The 18,856-nt window shown below is 39.8% G+C and overlaps 1 protein-coding gene and 1 long non-coding RNA gene across 2 annotated transcripts; one reads left to right on the forward strand and one right to left on the reverse strand.

Moving 5' to 3' along the window:
* Positions 1–10,575: 10,575 nt before the first annotated feature.
* On the reverse strand, positions 10,576–11,620 carry LOC128909753 (uncharacterized). Its single transcript, XR_008466504.1, has 3 exons — positions 11,537–11,620; positions 11,329–11,440; positions 10,576–10,705 (listed from the first exon to the last, which is right to left on the reverse strand). It is a non-coding gene; the product is annotated as an uncharacterized LOC128909753 (long non-coding RNA).
* Positions 11,621–12,055: 435 nt separating this feature from the next.
* On the forward strand, positions 12,056–18,587 carry CCKAR (cholecystokinin A receptor). The gene is made up of 5 exons (XM_054203340.1): positions 12,056–12,176; positions 12,945–13,196; positions 15,468–15,729; positions 17,258–17,385; positions 18,061–18,587. Exons 1-5 carry the CDS (start codon positions 12,056–12,058, stop codon positions 18,585–18,587), a joined length of 1,290 nt encoding a protein of 429 aa, XP_054059315.1.
* Positions 18,588–18,856: the final 269 nt, after the last annotated feature.

Raw genomic sequence — 18,856 nt, forward strand, 5'->3', positions numbered from 1 at the left:
TTAATTTTTCTCCCCAAATATAACTGTAAAGGTTTGCAACAAGAATAGGAATAGGACAAAGACTTAAAATAGCCTATAGAGAAGGTTTGGTAAGGGGTTAGGACAAGATCTGTGTATGCATATTGATTTTATAATCAAATATTCACTTAGAAAAACACTTTGCTTTGGCATCATTATGCAGTGATTTAGGACACCAAAACCCCCAAATATCCATAACCACGTGATGGCTTTAACTTTCAGTGAGCTTTAACTGTGACGTGAGTTAATATGTGTTGGGGTTTTTTTAACTTAAATTATTTTGTAAAAAATATTCTTATGCAGTAAGGTACTACTGCCTTTAGTAACTTTATCCAAGAGGCACAAGTCTTGGAGACCTAACCATTTATTTACTCCTTAGAACTGGAAATAACACCCCTGTGGAAGGTACTGAATACAGCTCAGTTGTGTGGCCAAAGGGATGAACACTTGAGACTTAAGGTGCTATTTGCAAATTCACAGTTTTGGTTTTGGTTAAGTTGGCTTAAAGGAGGAGAAAATGCACACAGAAAGGAAGGGCAGTAGCTCAAGAAGCACTCATGAGGCTGCATCGAAGAAGGAACAGAAGAAGTCATTATCATGTCACTAACTAAATGAGCCACCACATAATTAATAGGATGACAGGAAAAGTGTAGGCGAGGAAAAATCCTGTTTTGTTTCTCATTCCCCAGTACTATTCAGGGAAATGAAATTCACTGCCTTCTTGATAAGTATGCTGGATTTCATCAAAGAAATATCAATTTGTACTGACAGTTTCTTCCCAAACAGCATTAAATCTAGAAGGCCTTGGATATTTAGTAACATGTCAGACCAGAAGAACAAAAGTTTCCTATCATTTCAGGTTGGATGATATTGTATATGACCTACCACCTACTCCTTCTTAAAACAGAAAATCCAAATTTATTTAGAAATTTATATCATTATTTGATTTTTTAGAATTTATTTTAATATTTCCTACAGAATCCAATTTTAAATTTGTAGCCTTCTCTATGTAAGGTCTTGCGAACAAGATATTCCAGTCTGAAATTACTCAGTTTAACAGCTAATTAAATAAATACTGCTTTACTTTTCATTTTGCCAGAGCATTCCCATTTGACTTCCAGTAACAACTTTTATAAGCAGTCATTAAGAATTAAGGGAAGACTTTGGGGAGGTCTGTCTTTACCAAGTATAAAATTGCAGCTGACACTTCGGGCTTTCTAACTGAAATGTAAATGGAAGAGATAAGATCACTGTAAGATTATGGTTTGAGCAAGATTATACTTCTGGTACTGCTGGTTTTAACACCACAGTGAGAGTAGAATGTGGGAGCATTATTAAAATATTTTAAACACCCTTTACTTGCTTCAGCAACTTCAATAAGCAAAGCTTGTAAAAATAAAATACTAATTGTTGTTGATCTTTTGTCATGGTCTCATCAGAAATAACTTTCCTACTCCAATTTATTCATTTTCCCCACATTGCAGGATTGCAAAATGAATGCATTAGAATAAAAGAACGCTGGAAGAAATAAGGTACCTGAGAAGTGATACAGTAGTCGCAATCCATATGATCTGTGACTGTTTTGCACTGCTTTGTCTGTAGAAAGCACGCTTAACACCAGTGCAGTTGATTACAGAAAGGGCCAAACCAGTATGCATGAAATTGGAAATGTAAGATAACGACTTCCGGCACACCAAAAATTCTTAAAAGAAATCATCCACATTAGTTGCAAATTTTCAAATGTTTGTGAAAGCAAAATTGACAGCGTATCATATAACTTTCCTGTATACAAGCATTAAAGCCCAATGATCCAACTTATATTTTTATCTGATTTGTAAGTCCCTGGGTGTTTGGGGATACCATAGCATCCTAATTGAGCCAGGCTCTATCAAAAAGTGAGCGTAGAGAGAATTCAGAGCAGAAATTGTCCTAGGACTTTTGTTTTTCCCTTCTTTTGAGAGTTGAGTGTTCTCCTTGGCAGCTTTAAAACAGTTTTGTAATGTAAGCAAAGACTAAACAATGAAAATGAATTTAAAACTTACATGCTTTCAGTCACATTAACTCCCTGCACAATGTAATATTGTATAAACATGGGCAAATAGTCCAAACTAACTACGGCAATTGTTCCTCAGAGTGTGTTTTCTTAAGAATTACATAGACAAAAGCATGGCAAGTAAGGCCAATAGCGCTATCTTTTAACAGCCCATCTCTGGTGAAACTCTGGAAATTGTTATTTTCAGTGTTTCAGTGTTTGAATAATATCTTGAAATGACTCTGTGTGGAAATACTATCAAACACTCCCAGCACAGTTTAGCACAATAGTTGAAATAAATCACAGTATTTGTTATTACCATGGGCTTGACCCGCCTCTTGGTTTCTCAAAAAATTACAACGGACAGCTTTCTACATCCGGTTCTTGGTCAGCATTATGCCTATCAAAGAAGTCCAAAATGCAAAGACAATTTGGCTAATTTACAAATAAAGATAAACATTCCAGAAATTAAGACCAAGACCAGAACTTCTGCTGTGATAAATTGTCTTCACTCCTGAAGGTCTCTCTGTACCTCATCTTACTTGGTCCAATAATTAGTCCAACCTGTCAGCTAGTAGAGTTCCAGTTAACCGAAAAAACTGGCCTGGAGGTTGTCACAGTAAAAGAACAACAGTCAAACAATAAAATACTTAATTGTGTATAACAAGATGCATAGCCATGAGCCTAACTTAAAATCTTACTTTCGTTCTTCGAGCTCCAGAACTTGAAGGGGACAACCCATCATCTCACTTCCATGCAAAATCATGACGATGGAAAACCAGCAAAGTTCTAAGCATCACGCAATCTTTTGCTTTTCTTTTTATTAGATCAAAATCCTGCTTGGATTAAGTACTTCAAAGAGGGAGTATTATTTCTTTGTGGGGATTGCTGGTAGGGGTTTATAGACGATAGTAGTTATCTATGTTGTACCAGTAATAATGGTAGGAGCATCTTCTAAAGGAGAGACATTTTGCAATACCTCCTAAAATTTTTAGATATAGCTCTAGATTTAGAATTAGCTCTGGATAGCTATTTCCTAACCAGATACCCCACTGCAAATACTTTATTTCCTGTTTTCTTCTTCTGATTCTTTACCCTCACTTCATGGTCTGAATTGTCTCAAATGAATAAAATTCATACTCAGAATTCAGTTGTTGATAAAAGACTTAGCCAGTTAGTTACTTTGAAAAAAGTGAGGCTATGTGCCCCTCTTTAGCTGCTGAATAATTGGTAATTCATCAAAATACAACCAAATTATATGTTTGATTTCTTGTGCAGACTTGTGCAAATTTATGTCAGATCAGACGACTGCTGCTCATAGAAAGTTTATGATTCCTATAAAAAATGAAGCTTTCAAGAACTGATCTTATTGATTAAATGAATTCTTATCTAAGTGTAATTTTCAGTATTTTTCTAGTAGAGACAATACTTTTCTTGCTACCTAGAGCTTAGGTTCCCTTATGGCAAGAATTATATGATTCTTGGGAACTCAGATGTCAATGAACAAATTTCAATAGTATTACCTTAAAGATATTTATCATCTGTTACAGAAACAGATACTCCTCCAAAAATGTAGATGTCAGATCAGATGTCATGAAATGCAAAGTAACTTCTCTCCGTACATAGCAAGACACATCAACTTCGGAATCTTAAATCAAAGCCCTGGCTTCAGACATGCTGGTACCAATTTACCCAATAATACAACTGACTTGTTGTTGTATTATATGCAGTTACAACTGCACAGCCAGTCCCTTAATGACTTAGTTGGTGTTGTGAAACTAACATCTCTTTATCTAATTCTGCGGAAATGGAGAAATCTATTTGATCTCAACGTCATGAGTATAGCGTGGCTTCTCTTGAGGGCAGAGCTGTCTGACAAATATAGCACCGGACCAAGTCTGAAGAGACTGCCTTCCTTTTCCTGTCTCTCTCACCAGTCCCTTGCATGGCCTGTGCCAAATATTTCACTTTCCTGTGCTTCACTTGTTCCATCTTTAAATTGAAACTCATAGTGACTGCAGTTAATGTAACCAGCTTCTTTCATATATTTCTTTGAGTTCTACTAATGAAAATCGCTAGCAGTAGAATAGTAGTGACTCTTTGTTATGTTCTTAACTGGAATCTTAAAAATAAAAGACTGCAGTTCTTGATTGTTACAGATGGGGATTTATTTAGCAGTCTGTTCCAGTGTTGAGCTTTATTAAGAAACTCAGTAATATGTCAAGAACAGTTATACCTTTGTCTTGCTGACATTATAATCTATGGGGGGCTTTCTGGTGGCAGCCCCCAATCTTTTATCTGTTTTTTACAAACCGTGTCATGACCCTGCCTCAGGAAACAGTCTCAGGTTGACTGGTACCTTCAAACATGTGAACATTGCCTTTGATTGATGCTGGTCTAGCCTGCAAAATACACTCAAAGGAACCCATTAATGATACCAACACCTGATGGTGTTAAGATAATAAAAGAAAAGTGACATCTTGGGCCATGTGTTCTTGCTGGTAAGTTGGCTTGTGGTTCTAGCACCCACAACAGCAGGGTGTGCAGGGCTATTTCCTTGCACCTCTGGCTTGAATCCTGAACTGTTTTTTTTCTAGCAAACTAATACTTTCACAGGGTGAAGGAAATAACTGCACGTACAACCCAGTGTATAACCCACGAAAGAAACAAGCACCTTTTAAAAACATCGATGATGTTCCACTTTCATGGGTTTCTATTAATTTCTCATAAGCACTTGTGTATCAGTTATGATACGCCACAAAAAAGGAAAGGGTCGGCTTCAGTAGTCCAGTGAGCATTATTATAACTTCTGCCCTCAATTTTAACAATTAGTTAGAGGACAAGGTATATGGAGAGAGAAGACAGAGCAGAGCCTAGTGGTAGGCCAATGTTGGCTGAGAAGCGCCAACTACAGTCACAACATGCACGATAAACCATGCGGGAGGAATAAGTGGGTAATGATTTATCCCAGACCTTACCAATGGTATCTTATTGCCTGTCACAGGTTGTAGGATTTTTATATGACCTTACGTTACACTGGACAGACCATTTACACATATTTCTTTGAAGCAGCTTTCCCTAAACTTTGTACAACACTTGCATAGCAATCTCTGGAGCAAAACTGAATTTCTGGCTGTTCTTGAACCCACAGAAACTTTAACAGGATTATGACATTGGACCTGAAGATTTACAGAGACAATGTGCTTTATTTGTCCTGTTCATCAGTGAGTCTTGGGCATTGTATAAAAGTCACAGCCGTCACCTGGGAGGCCTCATTTCCTCTCTTCCCAGGAAGATGGTGTGACTGACTGGATGCCCATGAAGGCATCAAGGCCAGCTGTAATGTGTCTCATGGGTAGGTCAGGTGGATGCTATTGCAAACATCCAGGAAGTTCAAATACTATGAATTGGCACTTCAAAAGAAAGAAAAGTGGTCAACCCCAAAATAATTTAAAAGATACCTTGAGATGTGTCTGGATGGAGTATCATCTATCAAGACCTCCGGAGTCTTCCAGGCATTTACTAAGCGACATGCCACAGCACCGTCATACGTGACCACTGGAGAAGCACTGGAGGGGCAGCCAGAGCACCCTGTTTGCCTTTGATCCCCTCTGCGGCTGGTGAATGCTATTTCAGAAATCATTGTCGGTACAACAGGGTGCTCAGAAGGAAATTTCATCCTTATGTTTTACTGAGTTTAGATGAGTATGATATAAACTGGTCTGAATTGCAGTTACCATGAGACCCTCATAGGACTCAAGCTCAGATCACTTTGAAAAAGCTTAAAATAAATGTGCTCCTGAGAATTTTGTGTGTTCTCCAAAAGTGTGGCCGAATTCAGATCTCCCTGTAGTTTGTATGTGTGTGAGTAACTCCACTGAATCAGTGGCGATATGCCAGCATAACCCTGGGAAGTGAGAAGAGAAGTAGACCATGACTTTCCACATATATATCTTTTAATTCATTTATTTTATTTCATTTGCCAGAACAAAAAAGAACTGGCAACACACCCAAAATTATTTGTAGGTTTGACACAAGATAAAGATAAGCTTTTCCCAATTCATCATCTTACAAGTTGAGTTTCTATTTAAATTTAAGTAAAGATCTTTGTCACATTAATGAAAAAACAGAACAGATGCTTATTCTTCAGAAAAAAGAATGAGGCAACTGTAAAATGCTGTGGTTTGGTTTTGGATGAGAAAAGCATTGTACACAGAGCATGAAATGACAGAGCACAGCAACTGTTTTGGCTGCAAAGCCAGTGCGTTCAGTATTTGACATTAGAGGGGAAAAAAGGGATTAAGATTAAAATAATAAAAAAAAATTTAAATGGCATATTCTTTTGTTTTCATGGATTAGCCGTCCTCTTCTTCGAATATGGGGAAAAATATTTTTGCATACTTTTCTCTAAACTATCTACACAGCTAAATTATGGTACCTAAATTCTTTCTTAATTAACAAAGCCAATTTTATTAATAAATTAGTGTTGTTAATAAAGCAGCCAACTCAAAGGAAGTTCTTGCCTAAAACTTCCAATATCCGAGATAATGCATGATTAAGTTCAAGTGGGACAGACATTCAGGTTTTTGTTTCTCCTAAATAATAAAATTACATCTGTGATTAGCAAGCATTTCATTAAAACAGCTTCTTTTTTTTTCTCTGTTCTAAAGCTTGCAGGGAGACAATGAGATGATACTGATCTGCATGGAGAGTGATCTATCATGCAATTAGCTAAACGTAATGCAGAGAGAAATGATGCTAAAAAGGCAACTCAGAACTGTCCAAACATTAAGGTTATTGGCTGTACATTTGAGTAAATCTATGCAAAAAAAAATGCCTAGAAAAACAAAACTCTTTGATCTTAATATGTTTCATGCAGAAAATCCACTCCAAAAGGAGAGTCAAGAGTTCATAGCAAATTCTTACTCATTTAGTCTGGCAAATGAACCAGCAGACGCTGAATCCAGCTCAGCCCAGGACCAGATGGTATTCATCCAGAACTTCTAAAGGAAATAGTAAAATTATTAAACATGATGTGTAATCTCTTGCTTAGGACTACATTGTTGCCAGAGAAAAAAAATTGTGCAAATGTGATGCCAATGTTTAAAAAGGGCTCCAGGAGAACTAAGCCCTCGGAATTACAAGCCAGTCTGTAAGCCTGGCATTCACAGAAGGAAAACCGGTGGGGACAGTAATAACAGGTAAAGATCTCTGGGCACACGGTCTGCACAAATTTCGTAGAGGAAAGCCACACCTTGCAGATTTAGAGATCTGAACATGTGAACAAGGTGATCCAGTTTGTTTTAAACAGTAACTATGCAGTTGCTGGGATTTGCACAAGATAGCGCTCCTTCAGTCGTTCCGTGCTCACTTGTGGTTGAAGTTAGTGCCCTCTGGAGTGAACCATGGCACAGTGCTTATCTCTCAACCCTTCCTGTCTGTGCTCTAACTTCTGCCTCCCACCACTATGCTCTCCACTCATTTGATGTCTGCACAGTACGTGACTAAACCGAGAGGCAGCCAAGGCCAAGTTTGGTCCATTTTGCATTTCTGCTGACTACGTGAAGTCTCTGACTGGCCTCATTGGCTTCAGCCCTCTAGCATGTGCTTAAGAAGCATGCCTTGATGCTGTAGCAGGCCCATCCCTTGGGATGGGGCTAGGTGAGGGGTTCCTGCCATGGCAGGGAAGCTGGTCCTTCACACCTTTCCACATAATGGTTGAGACTGATGAGAGACCCATGCACTTGCTCTGGCTTTATCCTGTTTGTTGTGCTAACCTGCAGCCCTGAGAGCAAGTGGGTTAGTGGGACCATGTACCACTGATGGTCAGCTGCGTCTACAACTTCCAGAGGTGAAGACCATTATGCCAAGTCCTCCACAAGAGCCCACTGCTCTCTGGCAGTTCAGCCTTTTCCACGTGGCACGGTCATGGCAGGCTTTTTTATGCACAGGCTGGTCTGCCACTGCCACCACCAGTGGACTTGCATCGGGAAGAGATGCCAACTGCTCACAAGTAATTCAGGACAATAAGCCTGACAAATGTCACCTGAATTTGCACATCCAGAAAAAGTGAGCTGCAATGCAAACATGGCTCTGGGCTGCCTTTGCAAAAGCGAAATGGCGAGGTCTGATTTCCTTCTCTCCCCAGGAAAAAAGAAGTGAAAAAGGCAGTCTCTCCTTAGGCTGGCAATCAGAGGCAGGTACTTGGAAGCCGAGTTCCTGGCATCCAAGAGCATCATGTGGACACAGAGCCAGTAAACCATGAGTAACTGGTGACTCAGTGGTAGTCATGCCAGTAAAGGTCTTAATAACTCAGCAGAATATATGCTGAGTTTTTCAGTGACTTGCATGCATGCTTCAGGCTTCATGTTTTGTTTCTTTAACTTAAAACATTATTCCCTCATGCTACGGGCACGATCCACATCACTGAGCTGCTGTATCACTTCTTGGTTTGTTTCGTCATTGCTTCTCTATGTGGAGCTTCCCAAAGACTGGGATGATGGCAATTAATGTTCACAGATAGTCCTGTAAGACTTATCTGGGCTGAGGAGCAAAGTTGGCATGGATCTGCCTGCCAGAAAGAAGTAGGAGAATCATGGAAGCAAGAGTTTAGGAGCAATTTAACATCATGGACAAGGCAGAAACCATTGTTCTGGAGTGAAACAGGGAAGAGCATGATTAAAAGGTTGGAAATAAAAAGTAGGAATGAAAAGTAGGAGTGAAAGGCAATTATGAATGGAGCCCCACAGGAAGCTCAGGACACTAATAAACTTACAGTAGGTTCTTCCATGAAAACATCAGTTCAATTCTCAATAGTCATAAAAAAGGCAAATAGGATTAGAGGAATTTTTAGGAAAGGAACAGCAGAAAAAACAACACAAAAACTCAATATACCATTATTTAAATTCTTGAGTCATCTTTATGTATTAACATCTGTGAAAGAATGTAGGATAACTAGAAAGGATTTTAGACCTGGGCCACAATGCTCATGGAAGTTATGAAACAGCTTGTTTACAAGGAACAAATAACTAACCTGATGTTCTTCAGATATGGCAAAAACATGACAGGTACAGAGAAGTTGAATTCAGAATGATAATTCACTCTCTGTCACGATACAGGATACAGTACAATAGCCCCAGTGCGATCTCTTTGATTGCAATGATCCCCCTAATCTTGTCTTCCCTCCTGATCACTGTCTCCCACAGCATCTCTGTAACTTCCCCCACACCACCCTTCGTTCTGCTGCTTCTCTTCTTTCTAACCAGCTCATGGAAACTTCATGGAAGACTCTGTGCAATCCAGTTTAGCCAGACTGGAAGCCCAGCAGATGATGCCCCAAAAATATAGTGGTTTAACCAGTGTAAACACTGTAGATTAAGAGTAAATTGAGAGAGATCCCAAACTCAAATGGCAACGCATCTGTGGCGAAAAGTAATAGAGGAAACACTGCTAATATCAGCCATTCAGCAAAACATTATGGACGCTGATTTCTCTAATGCAGATCTAATAGAAGGTGCCAGGAATCCAGAAAGATTTCTTCTCTTCCACATTAAGAATAAGCCCAGAACAACAATTTGACATCTTGCTTACAGAAAGACTCAAACTCCATTACAGGCTATTTAATTCAGTAACGGAATTGCTAAACACAATTACCCAGCCTGTGTTTTGCAGCAGGTTAGACCATTATAATAATTATAAATAATTATAATAGCTTCTTTTGATACAGAAAGGTCTCTTAAAGCTCAAAATTGTTCAGATTGGATGCTACTTTATAACAGAAGAAAATTCTCTAAAATTTGAAGACTTCATTGAAGTGACTTACATATAGATACAGAAAGCAGGATGAGTATCTTAAGCATAAAGGACGCCTTAGACAGGCAGACGTAGGCTACAAAAGTTGTTCTGAGTTGGTTTGTTGTTGGTTTTCTTCTATAGAAAGTCCTTTTCAAAGGAAAGAGAAGTTGTTAACCACAAGTTTGAGCCGCTTAGGCTAGTCTACATCTTGTGGTTGTCTATGAAGAAGAGAAAAAAAGCAACCTAAATTCAGCAGTCCTTTCCAAAAAGCATCTGTTACTTTTCCTGTGCAATCACTACTAAATCGGCACCTGCCTTGGCTGCCATTTCAGCTCTTTGGGATATTGTAGCAATTTGAAATTGTCAGGGAAAATGTTCAGGAAATACTGAAATAATTACAAATAAATTCAAAACTAAACAAAAAAAAATTCCATGTTTAATTAAATGGGCAATGCTTGTCATTTAATAGAGGGGTTGATTAGTAATACCCATCAATTTAATCACAAATTAATCACATAAATCACAAATTAATCACATAAAAAATAAAGGTGAAATAAGCAGCTAATTTCAGAGACTTTGGTACCTAATGTTCAAACTTAATGCTCAGTCAATGCAAAAATGGAAACATATTTTAACTTTTATTTCCTCACTATGATTTTCTCCCATTTTGAGATTCGCAACTGGAAAAATAAACCAGAACATGTCATTCTGGATTAGTTTCCTACCAGTACATTACACCTTTGAAGCTGGCATTGACTCCTGCTGGACTGAATGTTTCTTTCAGCTGAGGCAGTTCCACATCGTACACGCTGGTTGCCAACTTGAATTGGTTTAGCTCAGATTTTTAAAAACTGCAAGAATCTGTAAAAGAAATGGCAAAGATATAATTACTCTGCTAAAGAAAGTTAATTCAGAAATTAGAAGTTTAGACGTTCAGTCAGCTCTCCTACGTACCCATTCCCGTTAAGAGCACTATACAGCAAGGCTGGTGAGAGTGGAAAAGAAATCCAGACCTTCCAGTCTTTGTATATCAACTTTAAGGGGTCCGAACCTGTTGTTAGGAGCCTGTCATTGCTCTGCCTATTTAACTAGAAGAGATTTTAAATGTGAAATTTCTTTTCAATCAAGTTATATATATTCAGTTATAATATTTATTTATATTTTTTGCCATAAACAAGCTGTATACTGGAAGTTAAAAGCCCGTGGCTTCACAGAAACACTAGAGAGTATGATGTTTATGTATTCAAAAAGCAGAACTTGGAAGAGTTTCTTTTAAACAATTGAGATTGTTGTGTTTTACACTAACACGTAACTAATGTGCTGCAGCTTATCAGTTCATCAATTTTGTATTCAAGTCATATACAAGTCCTTGCACTGAGAAAACATGTAGGCTTCTGCTTATATTAACCAACAATTCTAATACCGTACTTTGATGAGGTTTGATCCAAGAACATTGCAAGTAGTGAGTCTGTCTGTTGACTTACTGGGGTTTGGCTCCTGCACGTACAGTGCTTTCAATATGAAGTTAGTACTTCACCAGATGAGATAAATGTAGCAGCCCCTGTTTTTCTGAGCATACCCAGTCTTCAGTCTGCTCTGAAAAATGTGAAGGTAAGTATCATTTTCATGTCAGGCGTGCAAAATCTTCATTATGTTTTTCTCTTCTCTGCCCTTTTATTCAGCTACCCTTACCATTTTAAATGTTGTTGGTTGAGAGACGGATTGATCACCCTCATCACTCACTGGTTGTGATTCATTGGCCGTGGCAATCCCGGCTCCCTCTGAGAGATATTGTGGAGATGTGGGCAGAAGCAATCTTGCAAGGGGTTAATGCTGTAATCTTTTTTGTAGCCTGTTTATAATCCCAACAGTGGGCCAGTAACAGAAGAGGGTGGATCTAAAAAAGTACGGGAGGGGATGTGTGTGTGCGTGGATGTGGGTGCATACGTGTGAGTGTGTGTGTGCACGCGGGCTTTGCTTGTCTGAACTGCCTGGTGTGCCCCCGGAATAAATCCTGCTCAGCCTCAACAGGACTCTGTGTGCCAGCTGCTCCTGACGGAGAGTTAGAAGAGCTTCCTTGCACAACTGCCTCTCCCCTCTTTCTCCTGAAGGTTTCGTTCAGAAATGTGTTTGTTTACTGAAAGAATGGGCAGATAGTTACAACCCCCCCCCCCCGCTTCTTCATCAAAGCTAACCTGCGGATACTGAAGAATGGAAATAGTTGATGCAAGCTTCCTCGGGAACGATACCAATATTACTGCTTTCCTGTGCAATATCATCTTGGAAAATGACACTTTTTTCTGTGTGGATGATCCACCTTATCCTTCTAAAGGTATGTAGAGAAAAATAGATATTTTTTTTTTTTTCAGGCAGATTTAGTTCTAGCTGGAAGTAGAGGTACTATGGAAAGAAACAGTTACACAAGGCTTTTTCTGTGAGGGAGTGCAAAATCAACTGCTTGCTGGTAAGTTAGGATGAGAAACAGGCAGGAAAGAATTTAGTATGTACTGGCTTTTCCATGTTAAAAATTCAACTAGAACAAAATTTGGATATAATGGAAAAATAAAACAGTAGCACTATTGGACACAAAATGTAAACAGCTCTGCTAAGGACTTGGAGAAACATGATTTTTACTCTTTGAGCAATTCAGTAACAATGGAGTTATCTGATCTGATACCGTGCATGAAAGTGATTAAATATGAAATTATGGCCCTCTGAGGCTGAAAAAAATATCCACGTATTTAAATATTTTTGATTGCTGTATCATGTTCCCTACTTCGGCATAAAGGAGGAGCTGCCCTGGTGAGCCAGCGGTGCACACCAAGGGGTGTGAGCAGAACCTGCTTTTAAGAAGTTGTATTTGGCTCCGCAAATGTCCCTTGTACTGCAGGTATTGTATTGTAACTTTATGCAAGTCAGGTGGATCAGAATAAGTTTAGGAATTTCAGAACTTCCACTGATGTTGCATTGGTGTAAAGACATGAACCTCAGTAAAACTGACTGCAGAAAGGCTTTTACTTTTGATTAAAGGGTGAAACATATACTACTAGTCTACGAGTTGTATGCTGCATAACTGATTTTCCCTTGGTACAATTTTCAGATTTGCATCAGATAATTCGGATTCTGCTGTATTGTTTGATATTTCTGCTTAGCGTTTTGGGGAACATTCTGGTAATTACAGTGCTGATAAGGAACAAGCGGATGAGAACGGTCACCAATACGTTTCTGCTGTCACTCGCAGTCAGCGACCTGATGCTCTGCATTTTCTGCATGCCGTTCACCCTCATCCCCAACCTGCTGAAAGATTTTATTTTTGGTAGCGCCGTTTGCAAAACTGCCACTTATTTCATGGGTAAGTCTTGCAACTTTATGTTTCTTTTGAAGACTGACTAATAAGATATGGGAGAAGTTCACTAAAGACCAGTAAAAAGCTGGTTGTTTCCATCTGCAACTGAGCAGTTACCAAAATCACGAAGAAACAACTTTTTTGTGCAAATCTTCATGGCGCTGGTTTCGTCAGTCTGGTCCAGCAAAACACAGAGGCACCTCTTAGTGTTAACGACACACAGAAGTGTTTGGCTGGATCAGGTTAAGCGAGAAGTACGTTGCATGATTAAGCTTTAATGAGGACCCCGGCGCATGCCCTTGCTTACCCATCACTGAGAGTTACTAGCAGTGGTCAAATCACCCCTCAGAAACGACGGGGTTGTAGAGTCCTCACTAAGGGCGGCTGTTGCCCACAGATTTTTGGTAGCAGTCATACATGAGAAAAAACAACGGGCCGAAATAGGTGCATTTGCGGAGCTGGAAATTAGAGCGAGCACCTTTGAGAACAGAGCTGGTGTGATCAGAGCTCACCAGGAGACCACAAAATACAGATACAGGTTTCAGAGGTGGACTTTAAGAAGCCCCACTTTTACATGCCTTCCCGTACTCACTTTGGTTGTGGGACCAGGAGTTTCAAAACGCCTGGATTACGTATGTCCGTCTAAGCGATTTTGTCTCACTTCCAAGGCTTCCTGCACGTTTGCTTGTTTCTTAAAAAGAAAAAAAAAACAAACAAGAACATTATGTAAAGTTTTTGCTGCCTTGGGAGACCCTCAGTTAGTGACAGAAACGTTAGGTCCCCTTTCAACCCCTGCCCTTGAGCGCTTTGGTGTAATGTGAAAGTACACACCTAAAGTGTGCGAATGGGAAATCAACATCTTTTTGTAGATAAAACCAATAAATCTAAAGGCCATGTTTAAACAATTGTAATGAATTGCTGTCATAAATACCATAAAAAAATTACCGTAGCATTCTCATCATTCTCTTATTTCACACCGTGTAATTTATTTCATAAAAAAAATCCAGTGAAATATTTTCAAACATGAAGTTTTTCATCATGAAAGTGTTTTTTATTTTAGGAATCAGAACGTGGATATTTCCCATTAGCAGTTCAGGTTAACGGAGGCTTCTACTGACAGACAGGCACCGACATCCATTGTATCACCTGTGCTCTTAATCTCGCACTTTAAAATGTAGTAAAACTTAGTTAAAAATACAGATAATTTATGTAAAACAAGCTGTAAAGAAATCGGCATTTTATATTTTGACCCTCATTAGAACATTTGCAAAGATTATTAAATGAAAGCTCAGCCACTGATAGGAAAAAATTGTGAAAAATTTAAGAAGAAATACCTGTAATCTTGCAGTGATAAACTGGAGCACCTCGGTGAGAGAAAGACAGACCACTGTGTTATATTTTATAATATATGAACAGGAGAAATCACGGGCACTTGAAGGATAAAGATTCTGCTTCATGATTTCATTTCTCCTGCTTCATAACTCCATTAGAATCTAATTAAAAAAATGATAACATGTTTAATTGTCTTGAATGAGAAAATCAGATCACCAGTCAAGCAGAACACTTACAAAAACTGAGACAACAGAAAAGGGATTATGAACTGCTGTGTTAAAAGTGTAACTAACAGCATACTAATCCCACTGATTCCAAATGCTTGTTTGACTTTCAGTGCAATTACTCAAGTGTATAAACTACAGTAGCAAAGAGAAGAATTAGGAGGGGAGTGTCTTATTTCCCTATTATCAGAATTTCATGGTTTGACAGAGTGAATCTTTTCTCTTGGAGTTCTGGAGTTAGAGAAGCACAGAGCAGCGACATCAGCCTGGAGACTCAGCCCTATTGCCCACCCACTCTTTGCTGACTGAGGGGCAATGGCTTTAAACTAGAGCAGGGCAGGTTTAGATGAGACATTAGGAAGAAGTTCTTTACAATGAGGGTGGTGAGACACTGGCACAGGTTGCCCAGAGAGGTGGTGGAGGCCCCATCCCTGGAGACATTCAAGGCCAGGCTTGATGAGGCTCTGAGCAACCTGACCTAGTTGAAGATGTCCCTGCTTACTGCAGGGGGTTGGACTAGATGACCTTTAAAGGTCGCTTTCAACCCAACACATTCTGTGATTCTATGAATCAGTGTGATATTTAAAAATATTTTTGCTTATAAATAGATTGCTATATTTTTAATTTTGTCTACGCATTATGAAAGTTAGCAAGACTATTTGAAAAAATATGAGCATTTAAAACATGGGAATAACCTTTTTTCTTTATTTTATATGTATAGGTGTCTCTGTAAGTGTATCTACATTCAACCTGGTTGCCATATCTCTGGAGAGATACAGTGCCATTTGCAAACCTCTGCAGTCCAGGGTCTGGCAGACAAAATCTCATGCCTTGAAAGTGATTGCTGCTACCTGGTGTATTTCCTTTACGATCATGTCACCGTACCCCATTTACAGCAAGCTGGTACCTTTTACTAAGTATAACAACACCACAGCTAACATGTGCCGGCTCCTTTGGCCAAGTGATGTCATTCAGCAGTCTTGGTAAGACATAACTGACAGTTAGCAAATGCATAATTATCAGGTGGAAAACAGGATTTCATGGTAGCATTAAGCCTATTGAAAAATCAAGTATTAACCTTCAGCAAACATTTACACTTCTATCATGCTTATTTGAGAAGTGAAAAAAATTAGTAATATTCTAAAGCTGCTTACATTTTGACACTTGCATGACTTTTCCCTTGTCACAGGAATGATGCCCAATGATTCTCACTCTATGGTCCGCTAAGCCCCTACTGCCACTGTAAAGAAAGCACCTGTCACTCTTCAAGTGGGAATTCTGCTTTCACTCATTCATACATAAACTTAAATATTTTCAGAGAAATCCTTGATGAATCTTTGAAAAACCTGGACACATGCAAGTGTCCATCTGTGTGCAGAAGATGAAAAGTTGCAGAGATTGCAAATGCCCTTCCTGAGAACCGGACCCTTTTGGTGGTCATTGACAGAGCACAGGGGCAGAGGGGTGAGGGCAGAGGCAGTGCTACAAGTCCTGCACGTCCAGGCAGAGTAAGTAAATAGTAGCACTATCAAGCAGCAATGGCATTTAGACATTGTGTCCTTGCGCAGTGACTAAACACTTTCACTGGCACTGAGAAAATGTAAGAGGCTTTTTTGGCTACTGAAGGTCAGTTGGAACTGGGAATGAGTTCCACTTCAGTATGGTGTATCCACAAACTTAATATATTTGTACCAATGCTTCCAGTAGTCTCCCGCATTTGCCAGTACGAGAACAGATGAGGAGCAAGGCTGCAGGGCGAAATTCTCTTCTCCATGGCATTGTTGCAGATTCCCAGGTGCGTTAGTGGCTTTGCACCAAAGTCCTAGGGAGAAGAGGAGACGTAGGCTTGTGAACGATTTCCCCAACTCTCGATCCCATTAAATAAGCTGCCTTGGAGAGTAACAGATGTGCAAGCAAGTAAAAGCTGCTTTCTTTAGCAAAGGGTTTGCCGGCCCCGGGATCCCTCCCCAGGGGCTCTGCACGGCCCCCCGGATGGCTTTCAAAGCCCAGGTCATGGCTGCTCCGTCCCTGCCCGTGTGTGCCGTGACCCTTGGCAAGCCAGAGCTCGCAGAGCGACTGGCAGTACCAGGGGCTCCTTTGGGAATCAGCAGCTGCTCATGTGGCTTCTGCAAGGCAATTTTTACATCATTCAAAGCTCCAGGGCATCCGACACTCATCTGGTTGCAGCAGAGAGCCCCACTTCATGGGCAGAGAGACCTCCTGCCCCCTCTAACCAATACGGGAGCGCCCATCTCCCCTGTGCCCACGGAGGCTGGGTGACGGACTGCAGCCACGATAGCCTTGTTACTGCTTTACTTTCCTGGGGGAAGAAGGAGAAGAGGTGTGAAGCTTCTAATTTCCAGAGCTGTCAAAACGATGCTTCATATTAGCATGAAAAAATTTCTAAAAAATCTTAAAATCCTGCCTCCCCTCCAGTTCTCACCTGGATAAGAAGTTGGTTTTCTGGTTTTGTGCTGTTCCCTGGTCTCAGTTTATCTTTTGGCTCTTTAGGTACACTTTCCTGCTGCTCATACTCTTTCTTATACCTGGGATTATAATGATGGTTGCGTATGGCCTAATTTCTTTGGAACTCTACAGAGGAATAAAATTTGATACCAGCCAGAGAAAATCTTCACGAGGTAACAATGCACTTAATTTTTTGAGTTGGATTTTTTTAGGTTAGTTTTTTTTTTGAGTTGGAGTTTTTTATTTTGTGGGTTTTTTTTTCTTTTTAAAGTTGGAATTGAAGACATGAGCAGTCATCCTGAGGCTACTAAAAGCAAAATTTTCTATTTGCAAAAATAGTCATTATGGTCAGTTATGGTCGTGAACCTACCAGATGCATTTGTTGATTGAAGTTATTCCATTATTCACTAGCAAATAATTCCTCACCTATGGCTTGTTTGCAAAGGCAGGATACGTTAAATTTCTAATTTGCTTATTAGAGAAATGCCAAGATTTTTTTTTTCTGGCCACGGGTGAGGACCATTTCTGTAAATAAATACAATAAAAATTGTCCAATTCATATATATATAATTTTGAAAATAATCTTCAGTAAATACTTGAGCAAACAGTGTTCTTCTTAGATCTTTTGCATCAATTTGTATAGACTTGAGATGTATATTGTGAGATAGCAGACGCAGAGCAGCTGATACACACCTGACTCAGAATTAGGACAGTGCTTTCTTTGCAGCACCTGCTCAGCTACGAATTACGTTGTTTATTTAGACTTACACTCCACACTTTGTTCTGTACTTTGAATCACTGTTCAGGGATATTTTGCCAACTATTTAAGTACTAATTTATATGTACAGAAAGAAAAATAAGTACCTGCAGCGCCAAATACGAGGATGGAGATGGATGCTACCTCAACAAAACCAAAAGAAAAAGGAAAATGCCATTGCAACAGCTCTCTGTTACCAGCCATAGCAAAATAGACAGGGTGAGAAGCAGCAGCTCTTCTGCCAACTTAATGGCCAAGAAACTCGTCATCCGCATGTTGATGGTGATAGTGATTTTGTTTTTCCTTTGCTGGACTCCCATCTTCAGTGTCAACGCCTGGCGCGCGTTCGACACCACGTCGGCAGACCAGCGTCTCTCAGGAGCTCCCATCTCCTTTATCCACTTGCTGTCCTACACTTCTGCCTGCGTCAACCCCATCATATACTGCTTTATGAACAAGCGTTTCCGCGTGGGCTTTCTGGCCACTTTCACCTGCTGTGTGAAGCAAAAGCCCCCTGCAATACGGGGAGAGGTTGGTGATGAAGAGGAGGGGAAGACAACAGGGGCTTTGCTCTCCAAGTGTTCTTACACGCACATGAATGCATCCGCGCCCCCCTGAGCTGAGTCAGAAGAGGCTACCGGCGGCCTACAGAAATTCAAATATTTATCCTCTGGTCTTGGAAAGTGACTGCGGCACCAGCTGAACGTGATTTAGTTCTGAGGTAATGAAACACTTCAGCTGACGGTAAACGCAGCGAGAATTTTATGGGAAATGGATGCTATCACCGGCTGAGCTTTATATCACTTTCCCTTCAAAAGTACAAAGGAGGAAGAGGGCTCTTTGAAGATAAGGGACTTTATAAAACGCCTTAGAAGATGCTCTACTTG

The sequence above is a fragment of the Rissa tridactyla genome, chromosome 5, assembly GCF_028500815.1.
Source record: "Rissa tridactyla isolate bRisTri1 chromosome 5, bRisTri1.patW.cur.20221130, whole genome shotgun sequence".
NCBI lineage: Eukaryota > Metazoa > Chordata > Aves > Charadriiformes > Laridae > Rissa > Rissa tridactyla.